General features: G+C 45.3%; 1 protein-coding gene across 3 annotated transcripts in view; it reads left to right on the top strand.

Moving 5' to 3' along the window:
* The window catches only part of LOC139614842 (collagen alpha-3(VI) chain-like), a 96,344-nt gene that overhangs the window by 67,584 nt on the left and 13,614 nt on the right, over positions 1-15,146 (top strand). For 2 of the 3 annotated variants that reach the window (XM_071472472.1, XM_071472473.1), the window contains exons 4-11: positions 10,558-11,169; positions 11,397-12,014; positions 12,273-12,872; positions 13,015-13,617; positions 13,744-14,078; positions 14,528-14,606; positions 14,720-14,865; positions 14,955-15,047. In XM_071472472.1, coding sequence (XP_071328573.1) covers positions 10,558-11,169; positions 11,397-12,014; positions 12,273-12,872; positions 13,015-13,617; positions 13,744-14,078; positions 14,528-14,606; positions 14,720-14,865; positions 14,955-15,047 — 3,086 coding nt within the window. Of the gene's footprint in view, positions 1-7,414; positions 7,953-8,093; positions 8,694-10,557; positions 11,170-11,396; positions 12,015-12,272; positions 12,873-13,014; positions 13,618-13,743; positions 14,079-14,527; positions 14,607-14,719; positions 14,866-14,954; positions 15,048-15,146 lie in introns of those variants that run through there. The other variant, XM_071472474.1, reaches the window with a different exon arrangement.

Below are 15,146 nucleotides of genomic sequence, written 5' to 3'. Positions count from 1 at the left end.
TTACAATTGGAACCAGGGGCTCTGATAGCAGAGAACTGCAGGACATAGCCCACCATCCCAGTAACGCTCTGTCTGTGTCTGAATTCACTGACCTTCCCAATGTGGAACAGCAGCTCCAGTCCTCCGTGGAGACTGTGGTTACTGACGTCACCGCGGTATCACCAACTGTACTTGGTACGTGAACTAGCGCGGCCTCTCGCCTCGAGGGCCAAGTGACTTGTTTCACCTACGCTGAGGGAGAGAAATGAAGTTTGATACTTGTTTAGCTTGCATGTGTGCATTTGAACAGAGGTGCTGGTGTGCTTCCCTGCTGTTTAACATTGAAGTGGCCAGCTGTAGGTGCTTGTGAGAAAAGAAAAAACAAAAGCAAGAAACAGAAAGAAAGAGACAGCCCACCACTCGGTGATAATTTGTTCAGGAGTGTACTTTTGGCAAAGGTTTTCACTTCTTGTCTTCCTGTCTTTTCTCAGTTGACACTGCCAAAAAGGATATCGTATTCCTTCTGGATGGTTCTGAGGGCACAAGGAATGGCTTCCCTGCCATGCGTGATTTTGTTGAGAAAGTGGTGGAGAAACTCAATGTGGGAGAAAACAAAGACCGTGTCTCTGTGGTCCAGTACAGCAGAGATGCGGAGGTCAATTTCTATCTGAACACATACACCACAAAGGAGGATGTTGTGGATTCGGTCAGAGAGCTGAGACACAAAGGAGGCGCACCCCTCAACACCGGGGCAGCCCTCCAGCACGTCAGGGACAATGTCTTTACAAACTCCTCCGGGAGTAGGCGCCTGCAAGGTGTTCCACAGATGTTGATCCTGCTAAGTGGTGGGAGGTCTTTTGACAGTGTAGATACCCCAGCCTCTGCTCTCAAACAACAGGGCATCTCTGTGATCGGCATTGGAACGAGGGGCTCTGACAGTAGAGAGCTGCAGAAGATAACACATGACCCTAGTCTTGCTCTAAGAGTGTCTGAGTTCAGTGACCTCCCCGCTGTCCAAGAACAGCTCTCCTCTGCAATGAGCACAGTGCTAGTGAAGGCCACGGCCATGACGCCAACGGTAACCGGTAAGGAAGTGACCCATTTTTACACTCCAAGCTTATGCTAGGATGCTAATTGACATGTGATAAAGTGTATTTGACTAAGTTCAGGTCAGCCAGTGCCTCTTTGGCAAAACAGTTGTGCCACCTTTGTAGAGTAAGTGGCAAAGGTTGAGGCTAGCTTTCAGCAGGTGAATTCCACGCAGGACACATTTGACAGACCAACCTAAACACGTGTCTCAAATCTTATGTTCCCTAGTGGAGAAACAGCGTCCGGGGAGGGACGTTGTGTTCTTGTTGGATGGATCTGATGGCACTAAGACTGGATTCCCAGCTATGCGAGACTTTGTCCAAAGAGTAGTAGAGACACTCAGCGTGGATGACAACAAAGACCGCGTCTCAGTGGTTCAGTACAGCAGAGATCCAACTGTGCAGTTCTATCTGAACACGTACGCCACAAAAGGCCAGATCCTCGACACTGTCAGAGGTTTGAGGCACAAAGGCGGAAGAACCCTCAACACTGGAGCAGCTCTCCAGTACTTGAGGGATAATGTCTTCACTGCCTCTGCCGGAAGCAGGCGCCTGGAAGGAGTTCCACAGGTCCTGATATTGCTAAGTGGTGGAAGGTCTTCTGACAGTGTTGATGCACCAGCCTCTGCTCTCAAACGGCTGGGTGTCTTGACCTTTACAATTGGAACCAGGGGCTCTGATAGCAGAGAACTGCAGGACATAGCCCACCATCCCAGTAACGCTCTGTCTGTGTCTGAATTCACTGACCTTCCCAATGTGGAACAGCAGCTCCAGTCCTCCGTGGAGACTGTGGTTACTGACGTCACCGCGGTATCACCAACTGTACTTGGTACGTGAACTAGCGCGGCCTCTCGCCTCGAGGGCCAAGTGACTTGTTTCACCTACGCTGAGGGAGAGAAATGAAGTTTGATACTTGTTTAGCTTGCATGTGTGCATTTGAACAGAGGTGCTGGTGTGCTTCCCTGCTGTTTAACATTGAAGTGGCCAGCTGTAGGTGCTTGTGAGAAAAGAAAAAACAAAAGCAAGAAACAGAAAGAAAGAGACAGCCCACCACTCGGTGATAATTTGTTCAGGAGTGTACTTTTGGCAAAGGTTTTCACTTCTTGTCTTCCTGTCTTTTCTCAGTTGACACTGCCAAAAAGGATATCGTATTCCTTCTGGATGGTTCTGAGGGCACAAGGAATGGCTTCCCTGCCATGCGTGATTTTGTTGAGAAAGTGGTGGAGAAACTCAATGTGGGAGAAAACAAAGACCGTGTCTCTGTGGTCCAGTACAGCAGAGATGCGGAGGCCAATTTCTATCTGAACACATACACCACAAAGGAGGATGTTGTGGATTCGGTCAGAGAGCTGAGACACAAAGGAGGCGCACCCCTCAACACCGGGGCAGCCCTCCAGCACGTCAGGGACAATGTCTTTACAAACTCCTCCGGGAGTAGGCGCCTGCAAGGTGTTCCACAGATGTTGATCCTGCTAAGTGGTGGGAGGTCTTTTGACAGTGTAGATACCCCAGCCTCTGCTCTCAAACAACAGGGCATCTCTGTGATCGGCATTGGAACGAGGGGCTCTGACAGTAGAGAGCTGCAGAAGATAACACATGACCCTAGTCTTGCTCTAAGAGTGTCTGAGTTCAGTGACCTCCCCGCTGTCCAAGAACAGCTCTCCTCTGCAATGAGCACAGTGCTAGTGAAGGCCACGGCCATGACGCCAACGGTAACCGGTAAGGAAGTGACCCATTTTTACACTCCAAGCTTATGCTAGGATGCTAATTGACATGTGATAAAGTGTATTTGACTAAGTTCAGGTCAGCCAGTGCCTCTTTGGCAAAACAGTTGTGCCACCTTTGTAGAGTAAGTGGCAAAGGTTGAGGCTAGCTTTCAGCAGGTGAATTCCACGCAGGACACATTTGACAGACCAACCTAAACACGTGTCTCAAATCTTATGTTCCCTAGTGGAGAAACAGCGTCCGGGGAGGGACGTTGTGTTCTTGTTGGATGGATCTGATGGCACTAAGACTGGATTCCCAGCTATGCGAGACTTTGTCCAAAGAGTAGTAGAGACACTCAGCATGGATGACAACAAAGACTGCGTCTCAGTGGTTCAGTACAGCAGAGATCCAACTGTGCAGTTCTATCTGAACACGTACGCCACAAAAGGCCAGATCCTCGACACTGTCAGAGGTTTGAGGCACAAAGGCGGAAGAACCCTCAACACTGGAGCAGCTCTCCAGTACTTGAGGGATAATGTCTTCACTGCCTCTGCCGGAAGCAGGCGCCTGGAAGGAGTTCCACAGGTCCTGATATTGCTAAGTGGTGGAAGGTCTTCTGACAGTGTTGATGCACCAGCCTCTGCTCTCAAACGGCTGGGTGTCTTGACCTTTACAATTGGAACCAGGGGCTCTGATAGCAGAGAACTGCAGGACATAGCCCACCATCCCAGTAACGCTCTGTCTGTGTCTGAATTCACTGACCTTCCCAATGTGGAACAGCAGCTCCAGTCCTCCGTGGAGACTGTGGTTACTGACGTCACCGCGGTATCACCAACTGTACTTGGTACGTGAACTAGCGCGGCCTCTCGCCTCGAGGGCCAAGTGACTTGTTTCACCTACGCTGAGGGAGAGAAATGAAGTTTGATACTTGTTTAGCTTGCATGTGTGCATTTGAACAGAGGTGCTGGTGTGCTTCCCTGCTGTTTAACATTGAAGTGGCCAGCTGTAGGTGCTTGTGAGAAAAGAAAAAACAAAAGCAAGAAACAGAAAGAAAGAGACAGCCCACCACTCGGTGATAATTTGTTCAGGAGTGTACTTTTGGCAAAGGTTTTCACTTCTTGTCTTCCTGTCTTTTCTCAGTTGACACTGCCAAAAAGGATATCGTATTCCTTCTGGATGGTTCTGAGGGCACAAGGAATGGCTTCCCTGCCATGCGTGATTTTGTTGAGAAAGTGGTGGAGAAACTCAATGTGGGAGAAAACAAAGACCGTGTCTCTGTGGTCCAGTACAGCAGAGATGCGGAGGTCAATTTCTATCTGAACACATACACCACAAAGGAGGATGTTGTGGATTCGGTCAGAGAGCTGAGACACAAAGGAGGCGCACCCCTCAACACCGGGGCAGCCCTCCAGCACGTCAGGGACAATGTCTTTACAAACTCCTCCGGGAGTAGGCGCCTGCAAGGTGTTCCACAGATGTTGATCCTGCTAAGTGGTGGGAGGTCTTTTGACAGTGTAGATACCCCAGCCTCTGCTCTCAAACAACAGGGCATCTCTGTGATCGGCATTGGAACGAGGGGCTCTGACAGTAGAGAGCTGCAGAAGATAACACATGACCCTAGTCTTGCTCTAAGAGTGTCTGAGTTCAGTGACCTCCCCGCTGTCCAAGAACAGCTCTCCTCTGCAATGAGCACAGTGCTAGTGAAGGCCACGGCCATGACGCCAACGGTAACCGGTAAGGAAGTGACCCATTTTTACACTCCAAGCTTATGCTAGGATGCTAATTGACATGTGATAAAGTGTATTTGACTAAGTTCAGGTCAGCCAGTGCCTCTTTGGCAAAACAGTTGTGCCACCTTTGTAGAGTAAGTGGCAAAGGTTGAGGCTAGCTTTCAGCAGGTGAATTCCACGCAGGACACATTTGACAGACCAACCTAAACACGTGTCTCAAATCTTATGTTCCCTAGTGGAGAAACAGCGTCCGGGGAGGGACGTTGTGTTCTTGTTGGATGGATCTGATGGCACTAAGACTGGATTCCCAGCTATGCGAGACTTTGTCCAAAGAGTAGTAGAGACACTCAGCGTGGATGACAACAAAGACCGCGTCTCAGTGGTTCAGTACAGCAGAGATCCAACTGTGCAGTTCTATCTGAACACGTACGCCACAAAAGGCCAGATCCTCGACACTGTCAGAGGTTTGAGGCACAAAGGCGGAAGAACCCTCAACACTGGAGCAGCTCTCCAGTACTTGAGGGATAATGTCTTCACTGCCTCTGCCGGAAGCAGGCGCCTGGAAGGAGTTCCACAGGTCCTGATATTGCTAAGTGGTGGAAGGTCTTCTGACAGTGTTGATGCACCAGCCTCTGCTCTCAAACGGCTGGGTGTCTTGACCTTTACAATTGGAACCAGGGGCTCTGATAGCAGAGAACTGCAGGACATAGCCCACCATCCCAGTAACGCTCTGTCTGTGTCTGAATTCACTGACCTTCCCAATGTGGAACAGCAGCTCCAGTCCTCCGTGGAGACTGTGGTTACTGACGTCACCGCGGTATCACCAACTGTACTTGGTACGTGAACTAGCGCGGCCTCTCGCCTCGAGGGCCAAGTGACTTGTTTCACCTACGCTGAGGGAGAGAAATGAAGTTTGATACTTGTTTAGCTTGCATGTGTGCATTTGAACAGAGGTGCTGGTGTGCTTCCCTGCTGTTTAACATTGAAGTGGCCAGCTGTAGGTGCTTGTGAGAAAAGAAAAAACAAAAGCAAGAAACAGAAAGAAAGAGACAGCCCACCACTCGGTGATAATTTGTTCAGGAGTGTACTTTTGGCAAAGGTTTTCACTTCTTGTCTTCCTGTCTTTTCTCAGTTGACACTGCCAAAAAGGATATCGTATTCCTTCTGGATGGTTCTGAGGGCACAAGGAATGGCTTCCCTGCCATGCGTGATTTTGTTGAGAAAGTGGTGGAGAAACTCAATGTGGGAGAAAACAAAGACCGTGTCTCTGTGGTCCAGTACAGCAGAGATGCGGAGGCCAATTTCTATCTGAACACATACACCACAAAGGAGGATGTTGTGGATTCGGTCAGAGAGCTGAGACACAAAGGAGGCGCACCCCTCAACACCGGGGCAGCCCTCCAGCACGTCAGGGACAATGTCTTTACAAACTCCTCCGGGAGTAGGCGCCTGCAAGGTGTTCCACAGATGTTGATCCTGCTAAGTGGTGGGAGGTCTTTTGACAGTGTAGATACCCCAGCCTCTGCTCTCAAACAACAGGGCATCTCTGTGATCGGCATTGGAACGAGGGGCTCTGACAGTAGAGAGCTGCAGAAGATAACACATGACCCTAGTCTTGCTCTAAGAGTGTCTGAGTTCAGTGACCTCCCCGCTGTCCAAGAACAGCTCTCCTCTGCAATGAGCACAGTGCTAGTGAAGGCCACGGCCATGACGCCAACGGTAACCGGTAAGGAAGTGACCCATTTTTACACTCCAAGCTTATGCTAGGATGCTAATTGACATGTGATAAAGTGTATTTGACTAAGTTCAGGTCAGCCAGTGCCTCTTTGGCAAAACAGTTGTGCCACCTTTGTAGAGTAAGTGGCAAAGGTTGAGGCTAGCTTTCAGCAGGTGAATTCCACGCAGGACACATTTGACAGACCAACCTAAACACGTGTCTCAAATCTTATGTTCCCTAGTGGAGAAACAGCGTCCGGGGAGGGACGTTGTGTTCTTGTTGGATGGATCTGATGGCACTAAGACTGGATTCCCAGCTATGCGAGACTTTGTCCAAAGAGTAGTAGAGACACTCAGCGTGGATGACAACAAAGACCGCGTCTCAGTGGTTCAGTACAGCAGAGATCCAACTGTGCAGTTCTATCTGAACACGTACGCCACAAAAGGCCAGATCCTCGACACTGTCAGAGGTTTGAGGCACAAAGGCGGAAGAACCCTCAACACTGGAGCAGCTCTCCAGTACTTGAGGGATAATGTCTTCACTGCCTCTGCCGGAAGCAGGCGCCTGGAAGGAGTTCCACAGGTCCTGATATTGCTAAGTGGTGGAAGGTCTTCTGACAGTGTTGATGCACCAGCCTCTGCTCTCAAACGGCTGGGTGTCTTGACCTTTACAATTGGAACCAGGGGCTCTGATAGCAGAGAACTGCAGGACATAGCCCACCATCCCAGTAACGCTCTGTCTGTGTCTGAATTCACTGACCTTCCCAATGTGGAACAGCAGCTCCAGTCCTCCGTGGAGACTGTGGTTACTGACATCACCGCGGTATCACCAACTGTACTTGGTACGTGAACTAGCGCGGCCTCTCGCCTCGAGGGCCAAGTGACTTGTTTCACCTACGCTGAGGGAGAGAAATGAAGTTTGATACTTGTTTAGCTTGCATGTGTGCATTTGAACAGAGGTGCTGGTGTGCTTCCCTGCTGTTTAACATTGAAGTGGCCAGCTGTAGGTGCTTGTGAGAAAAGAAAAAACAAAAGCAAGAAACAGAAAGAAAGAGACAGCCCACCACTCGGTGATAATTTGTTCAGGAGTGTACTTTTGGCAAAGGTTTTCACTTCTTGTCTTCCTGTCTTTTCTCAGTTGACACTGCCAAAAAGGATATCGTATTCCTTCTGGATGGTTCTGAGGGCACAAGGAATGGCTTCCCTGCCATGCGTGATTTTGTTGAGAAAGTGGTGGAGAAACTCAATGTGGGAGAAAACAAAGACCGTGTCTCTGTGGTCCAGTACAGCAGAGATGCAGAGGTCAATTTCTATCTGAACACATACACCACAAAGGAGGATGTTGTGGATTCGGTCAGAGAGCTGAGACACAAAGGAGGTAGACCCCTCAACACCGGGGCAGCCCTCCAGCACGTCAGGGACAATGTCTTTACAAACTCCTCCGGGAGTAGGCGCCTGCAAGGTGTTCCACAGATGTTGATCCTGCTAAGTGGTGGGAGGTCTTTTGACAGTGTAGATACCCCAGCCTCTGCTCTCAAACAACAGGGCATCTCTGTGATCGGCATTGGAACGAGGGGCTCTGACAGTAGAGAGCTGCAGAAGATAACACATGACCCTAGTCTTGCTCTAAGAGTGTCTGAGTTCAGTGACCTCCCCGCTGTCCAAGAACAGCTCTCCTCTGCAATGAGCACAGTGCTAGTGAGGGGCATGCCTCTGAGACCAACAGTCATTGGTAAGAAAGCGATTGATTTTTTATTTCCCATCCCATGGTACGATGCACATTGTATTGTGCTTAAGTGTATTACATTATATTTCTACAGGAAATGTTTGAAAGATTGATCTAAATACTTGTTTCAAATCGTTTGTTCCCTAGTGGAGAAACAGCTACCAGGGAGGGACATTGTGTTTTTATTGGATGGATCTGATGGTACTAGAACTGGATTCCCAGCTATGCGAGACTTTGTCCAAAGAGTAGTAGAGACACTCAGTGTGGATGACAACAAAGACCGTGTCTCAGTGGTTCAGTACAGCAGAGATCCAACTGTGCAGTTCTATCTGAACACGTACGCCACAAAAGGCCAGATCCTCGACACTGTCAGAGGTTTGAGGCACAAAGGTGGAAGAACCCTCAACACTGGAGCAGCTCTCCAGTACTTGAGGGATAATGTCTTCACTGCCTCTGCCGGAAGCAGGCGCCTGGAAGGAGTTCCACAGGTCCTGATATTGCTAAGTGGTAGAAAGTCTTCTGACAGTGTTGATGCACCAGTCTCTGCTCTCAAACAGCTGGGTGTCTTGATCTTTGCAATTGGAACCAGGAGTTCTGATAGCAGAGAACTGCAGAACATATCCCACATTCCAAATTTTGCCCTTTCTATTTCTGAATTCACTGATCTATCCAGTGTCCAACAGCAGCTTCAGTCCTCTGTGGAGGCTGTGGTCATTGACATCACCACAGAATCACCAACCATTACTGGTACGTGTATTACCTCATAATAGTATGTAACGCATAGTAATTGTTTTGATTTTATGACTTGGTAGTGGTACTCAATTCATATACTTCACTTCACAGCATGAAATTTGAGAAGTGTAGGATTCTAGCATTGTCTCATTTGTCACTTCCTTTCACTTCAGTTACCTTGAATCATTTACATACAAGTCCAGGCTACAAAAACAAAAACAAAACAATAACCTGACTAAACTTTACATTTTTCATTTTGACTTATTACATATCGTGATAGTTCATTTGAGCGATGCATCATGCCCAGGGCTAATTACTCTAGTTTTCCCTCTAATGGCATCCTTTTGAATATTTTAGTAAAAGTCCAAATGCTATATTGTGTTTTTGAAATGCAATGTTAGGCATTTCACACCAACCATTTTCTTTTCATTTACTCATGTATTTTCCACTTCATCCAGACCTTTTTATGTGTTGCTGCTGGACTTCTTGAAACCTAACTTTTGTAGTCATTTGTATATTGAAATAATTCATTTTTAATATTAATTTCTTCTACATGTGGAGAACTCACATATGACGTGGAAATGATTTGGCTTATCAAAAGTCTCTTCTCTTTTTCAAGAAAAGTTGAAGCCCTCTGTATTCATAGATCAGCACTCTTCAAACATTAAGGACATTCTTGATTCTGAGGACACTCTTGAGTCTGAGCCATCTTCTTGACTTGCATCCTTTGCATTGCTGGCACCCAGTTTTCCTCTGTCATTTTCTTAATGTGTTTTTCAACACTATTGATATTCTGGATACTCTGTTTATTTTCACTCATAAATATATTCACATCCACAAACTGTGTTAATATCCCATAGTAATAATAATGATAATTTTCTTTGTATTGAAAAAATCTCATATGAAGCAATTCCATTTCTGGTAGTATTGTCATGATGCCTGTGTTTATACATTCTTGTGGTGATTTGGAATTATCTCCCCTATTATCTTTCCTTTGTCAGTTTTATTTTTGAATGATGTACCAAATGACAGGATATTGGTTTAGTCATTAATGGGTAACTGCAGAAATTAGTTTCCTTTTCTTTATAATCTGGACAAAAAAAGTTAGATTAGTCTAGAAAAGTAATTAGTGCAGTTCTCCTTTTCAAATGAAGCGAATCACCATTGTTGCAACATGACAGCACAGGTTGAAGACAAAACCAAAGAATAGTGACAAGACGGATATGACAACCACAAAATTCAAACTTCAATTTCAAGAAAAAAATTGTCTCACTGTATGTCTGTTTTCAAATGATTAACTTGTCTTGTGGTATTGGAGCTCTCTACTTTGATTGCATCTTAATGTAATTTGGCCTGGTATTGATTTTAAATTGGATTTGTGTTGTTTTCTGGTGATGCTTTGAAAAGTGTCTGATTTTTAATTCAGCACAAACTGTAGCTTCTTGTGTGTGTGGTGTGGATGACTGACATGACATGAGAGCTGGCTGGGGTGCATTGTTGGAAAACTAAACTCAGAAGGGGTAACCACATTTTCACATTGATCGATGGATAATAAATAAAATATTTTGTGTATTACAAATATACAACAGTAGTGAGATCAAGTATTTTTTAAACTCTTGATAGTTTGAAAAGATGTTTTAAAGCATCATAATGGGGTTTCTGGATTGATTGTATATCCATATTATATCTGGATATAAAGTTTCAAACTCTCAGGCTATTGATGAAATTTAAGCCAGTATAAACTTTAGAGTCTCTTTGGATATATATAGTAGATGTATGTGTGTGTGTGTGTGTGTGTGTGTGTGTGTGTGTGTGTGCGTGTGTATTTATTTATTTATAGTAGCAGAACAAAGGATTAACTTTTCTCCTTCTCTCTCAGCCGCGGCACAGGGGCCACGGAAGGATGTCGTTTTCCTTGTTGATGGATCTGATGGTGTTGGACGGGAATTTCCTATCATCCAGGAGTTCATCCGCAGGGTTGTGGAGAGCCTCAATGTGGGCGAGAATAAGATCCGGATTGCCGTGGTCCAGTATGGTGACTTTGCTCAGGCTGACATGTATCTAAACTCACATACAACCAAAGAGGGTGTTTTGAATGCTGTAAGGGGAATGAGACAGCGAGGAGGAAGACAACGAAACCTGGGTCAGGCCCTTCAGTTTGTGGGTCAGGATGTTCTGACAACAGCACGTGGAAGCAGGAAGCAAGATGGTGTACCGCAGTTTGTAATTGTCATCTCCAGTGGGTCTTCAACAGATGACATCAATCGTCCAGCATCTACCCTCAAACAATCTAGAGTTCTTCCCTTCAGCATTGGGACCAGGGATGTTAACCCTACAGAGCTCCGGGTGGTGTCATATGTGCCTAACTTTGCCTTTGCTGTAGATGACCTCCCTGGCCTGTACACAGTCCAAGAAAACTTAATCACCACTCTCACTGAACTGTCAGATGATGACATCAACAGGATGCGTCCAGTATTTCCAGACTATGATGGTAATTTTACGCAATTAATTTATGTTTAAAAATGATTTACCACCTAAGCACATTTGCACACACCTCACTTACTTTATTACAGTATGTGTTGAAATCAACAAGAATTTCTGCATGTGACATACTCTTTACATGATATATGACATTCTCCATCATACTGTATGTCCTCTATCTATTAGGAACTCTGTAGTTAGTGCTCATATTTGTCTCTGTGTATTCTTTTTGAACAGTAATCACACCAACATCCACAGGAGGAGAAAAGAGGGATGTCGTATTTCTAATTGATGGCACAACCGCAATGCGTAGTGAGTTTCCTTCCATCCGTGAAATGATAAGAAGAGTTGTGGAGAAGCTGGACATAGGATTGGATAAGGTCAGAATATCAGTGGTACAGTACAGCGATGACCCGAAGCTGGAATTTCTTCTGAATGAATTCTCCACCAAAGATGAGGTACGTCAGGCTGTGATGAAACTTCGAAGCAAAGGAGGAAACAGTCTAAACACAGGCCGTGCTCTTGAGTGGGTCTCCAGAAACATCTACCAGAGGTCAGCGGGAAGCCGCATTGAGGATGGTGTTCCTCAGTTCCTCATCCTAGTTACAGGTGGCAAGTCTACAGATGATGTTTCCACTCCAGCTGACCAACTTAAGAGAAGCCAAGTTGCCCCTCTTGCCATTGGTTCAAGGAATGCTGACCCTGATGAACTGAAACAGATTTCCCTGAAGCCTGAACTTGTATATACAGTTGACAGTTTCCAGCAGCTTCCAAGAGTGGAGACACAGCTCATTGATTCTGTCAAAAAAATTTCCACCGCTGATATCATCAGTAGTTATACTCCAGTGGAAATAGGTAAGAAATACTTTCAAATGGAAGGTTTATGTTAACTTCAAGTTGTAAGTGCCAAAGGCAATTACTGATAAATATTTTCATTAATTGCATTTTAGAATTGTTTTTCATTCATTGTATAACTAAACAACAGAGCCATGGTACACCGATGGTGCAGGACTAATTATTATAAAAATTTTATATATTAAAAAAATGCATCGGTCTTTTGCTAATATGCTTTGGAATAAAGTATATCTCCCTTTCTCTTGTGCTTACTTGCAGACCCCGTAAATCTTGGGAAAAAAGACATTATCTTCCTTATTGATGGCTCAGACACCACAGGTGCTGGTGGCATTGCTCATATCCGTGACTTCATCCTCACTCTTGTCCAACAACTTGACGTGCAGCCTGATCAAGTGCGTGTGGCTGTTGTGCAGTATGCTGACAAAGTTAAAACAGAGTTCTCACTCAACTCACACAACAACAAGCCAGCTGTTATCTCTGCAATCAAAAGACTGCGTCAGATGGGTGGACGGTCATCAGACCTGGCTGAAGCTATTAACTATGTACTACAGAATGAGTTAAAACCCTCTGCTGGTGTGCGTCTGTCTGAGGCCTCCCAGCATCTTGTGGTTCTCACAGGCGGGCGTTCCTCCCAAGACGTTTCCATCTATGGACCTCTGCTTAAGAGCTCCCGGGTAGGCTGCATCGGTGTTGGAGCTGGTGGCGCTGACACAAGGCAACTGACTCAAATTGCCACCACCCCAGAAGATGTTCTTCAGGTTCCTTCATTCCCCGGACTATCAGCAATTAAGGACAGGTTTATTGCCAGGTTGAGTGGGACTATCCCTGAGGAGCCACCCACAGACTATGTAGATCCAAGTAAGCTGTGTCAAAATGTACACATAACACAGATACTTCAATAACATGCATTTAACCATAAATCAGTTATATGTCCAACATATAAATAATGCCAAAATCTAATTGACCCTATCTGCTTCATGTGTCTCCCTTCTTCTGACAGGTCTACCAGCTAAAAAGGCTGATATAGTATTTTTGGTGGATGGCTCCATCAACTTGGGCCGGGATAACTTCAGAGAAGTGATGTCATTTATCATAAATCTAATTGACTTGTTCTACAACGAGAGAGACAACCTGCGGATTGGCCTGGCACATTATGCTGCAGATGTGACTGATGTCTTGTACCTCAACACGCACAAGAACAAGCAAGACATTCTAAATACCATTGAACGCACAGAGTACAAAGGTGGACGTAAAATCAACATTGGTGCAGCCATTCGCCACGTTCAAGATGTTCACTTTACCAAAGAAAAAGGCAGTAGGGTGGATGAGGGCACTCCTCAGATCCTAATGGTTGTCACTGGAGGGCGATCAGCAGATGACAGCAAAACAGCAGCCCTTGCTCTGAAGCAAAAAGGCGTGAGAGTCTTTGCTGTAGGAGTGGGCGACACTGGGAGTGAGTTAGAAAACATTGCAAGCGAGTCTTCCACTGTGGCTCGAGCAAGCACCTTTCAGGAGCTTTCAGAACTCAACGAGCAAATCCTGGAGACTCTGGATGATGAAGTCAAGGGAAAGCTTTGTGTTAGCGGGCCAGATGTTCCTAAAAGTAAGAGACATAGTATTTTTGTTTCTTGCTTATGGCCTGGTTATTTCACTTTTAATTAAAGGTTTCAGTTTCAGTTTTCTCTGGTTCACGAAAATGACTAAAATAAAACCATGCTTTGTTTTACAGCCTGCAACATTGAGGTGTTGGTGGGCTTTGATGTTTCTGGCCAGAACATATTTAGTACTCAGACCAATCTCCAGAGCAAGATGGGTGCCATTCTGCAGAGGATTTCCAAAATGGCAGCTATCAGTTGCTCATCTGGGCAGATTCCCTCCGTGCAAGTGGGCATGCTGGCCATGGATTCCGCCTCTGAGCCTGTCCAGCTGGACTTCACAGACAATGCTGATGAGCTCTTTGAGGGCTTCAGAGCATTACGGAATCGTGGTCCCTTTGTTCTCAATGGCAAAACCATCTCAGCTTACACCAGTAGATTCAAAACAAGACAGGACAATGTTGTCAAGGTTAGTTATTGAAAAATTATTCTGCTGTTGGTCTACTGGTGTATTGTACACCTCATCATGCTAGTATTGCTCTTGTTTTTTAACAACACTGTTTCATTTTGCTCACATGCCAGTAAACTTTATAATGTATGAATATGAATGTATTTGTGTGCACCAGTGAATAACGGACATCAGGTTTGGCAGAATAATCATCACACAGATCATTTCTGAGTCTAACTCTTTCTTTATTATTAGAAAAGAGCAGTGTACAAAGTATCCAGGAAGAAGTTTCTCTTTTTTGTTTTTTCATTTTGCTGTTGGCTTAAACTGCTCTTGACAAGTTAGTAATTAATTAGATCAAAGTATGTCTAAATTTAGCCAAAAAAACTTGACTGAGTATTCCTAGTTTAAAATTACTAATGAAAAGACAGAGGACATGTGAGACTGAATCATGTTTTTTTCCCCTGCAGGTTGTCATTCATTTGACTGATGGTCTTGACGCCCCATATGCTGAAATGAAAAGGCGAGTTGATGAGCTTCAGCAGTCAGGTAAAAAAATGATACAGCACAAATAGCATATGTCCTTAAGCCCCCGTGAAATTATAGCAGAAGTAATTACAGAGAATAATATTGTTCCTTAAACTCTTTTATGTGCAAAACAGGAGTGAACACTTTTATTCTGGTTGGGCTGGAGCGGGTGCCCAAATTTGAGGAGGCCTTGATGTTGGAATATGGACGTGGCTTCAGGTACACCAGACCCTTACGAGTCAATATCATGGACTTGGACTATGAGCTTGTGGAAGAACTGGTGAGTACTAATTAGTCAGAAGCACTGAAGCGTTTTTTTAATCTTTATTCTCGGAAATTACTTAATATTTGTTTTCATTTGATGCCTAGGACAATATTGCAGAAAGAGAGTGCTGTCGAGTGCCTTGCAAATGTACTGGCACCAGAGGAGATCGAGGAGCAGTTGGACTTCCAGGCAATAAGGTATCTAATGTCAAAAAAAGGAAAATATATTTATTCATGTAGGCTACTTCCAAGCATACAAAAGGTTTTCCTTTCAAAACATTTTAATTTTACAAATTT

This window comes from Trachinotus anak, unplaced genomic scaffold, assembly GCF_046630095.1.
Source record: "Trachinotus anak isolate AG129_WGS33_773 ecotype Australia unplaced genomic scaffold, CSIRO_AGI_Tana_v1 ptg000039l, whole genome shotgun sequence".
NCBI lineage: Eukaryota > Metazoa > Chordata > Actinopteri > Carangiformes > Carangidae > Trachinotus > Trachinotus anak.
Note: the sequence above shows the minus strand (reverse complement) of the source record. Positions and strands in the feature narration are given on the sequence as shown.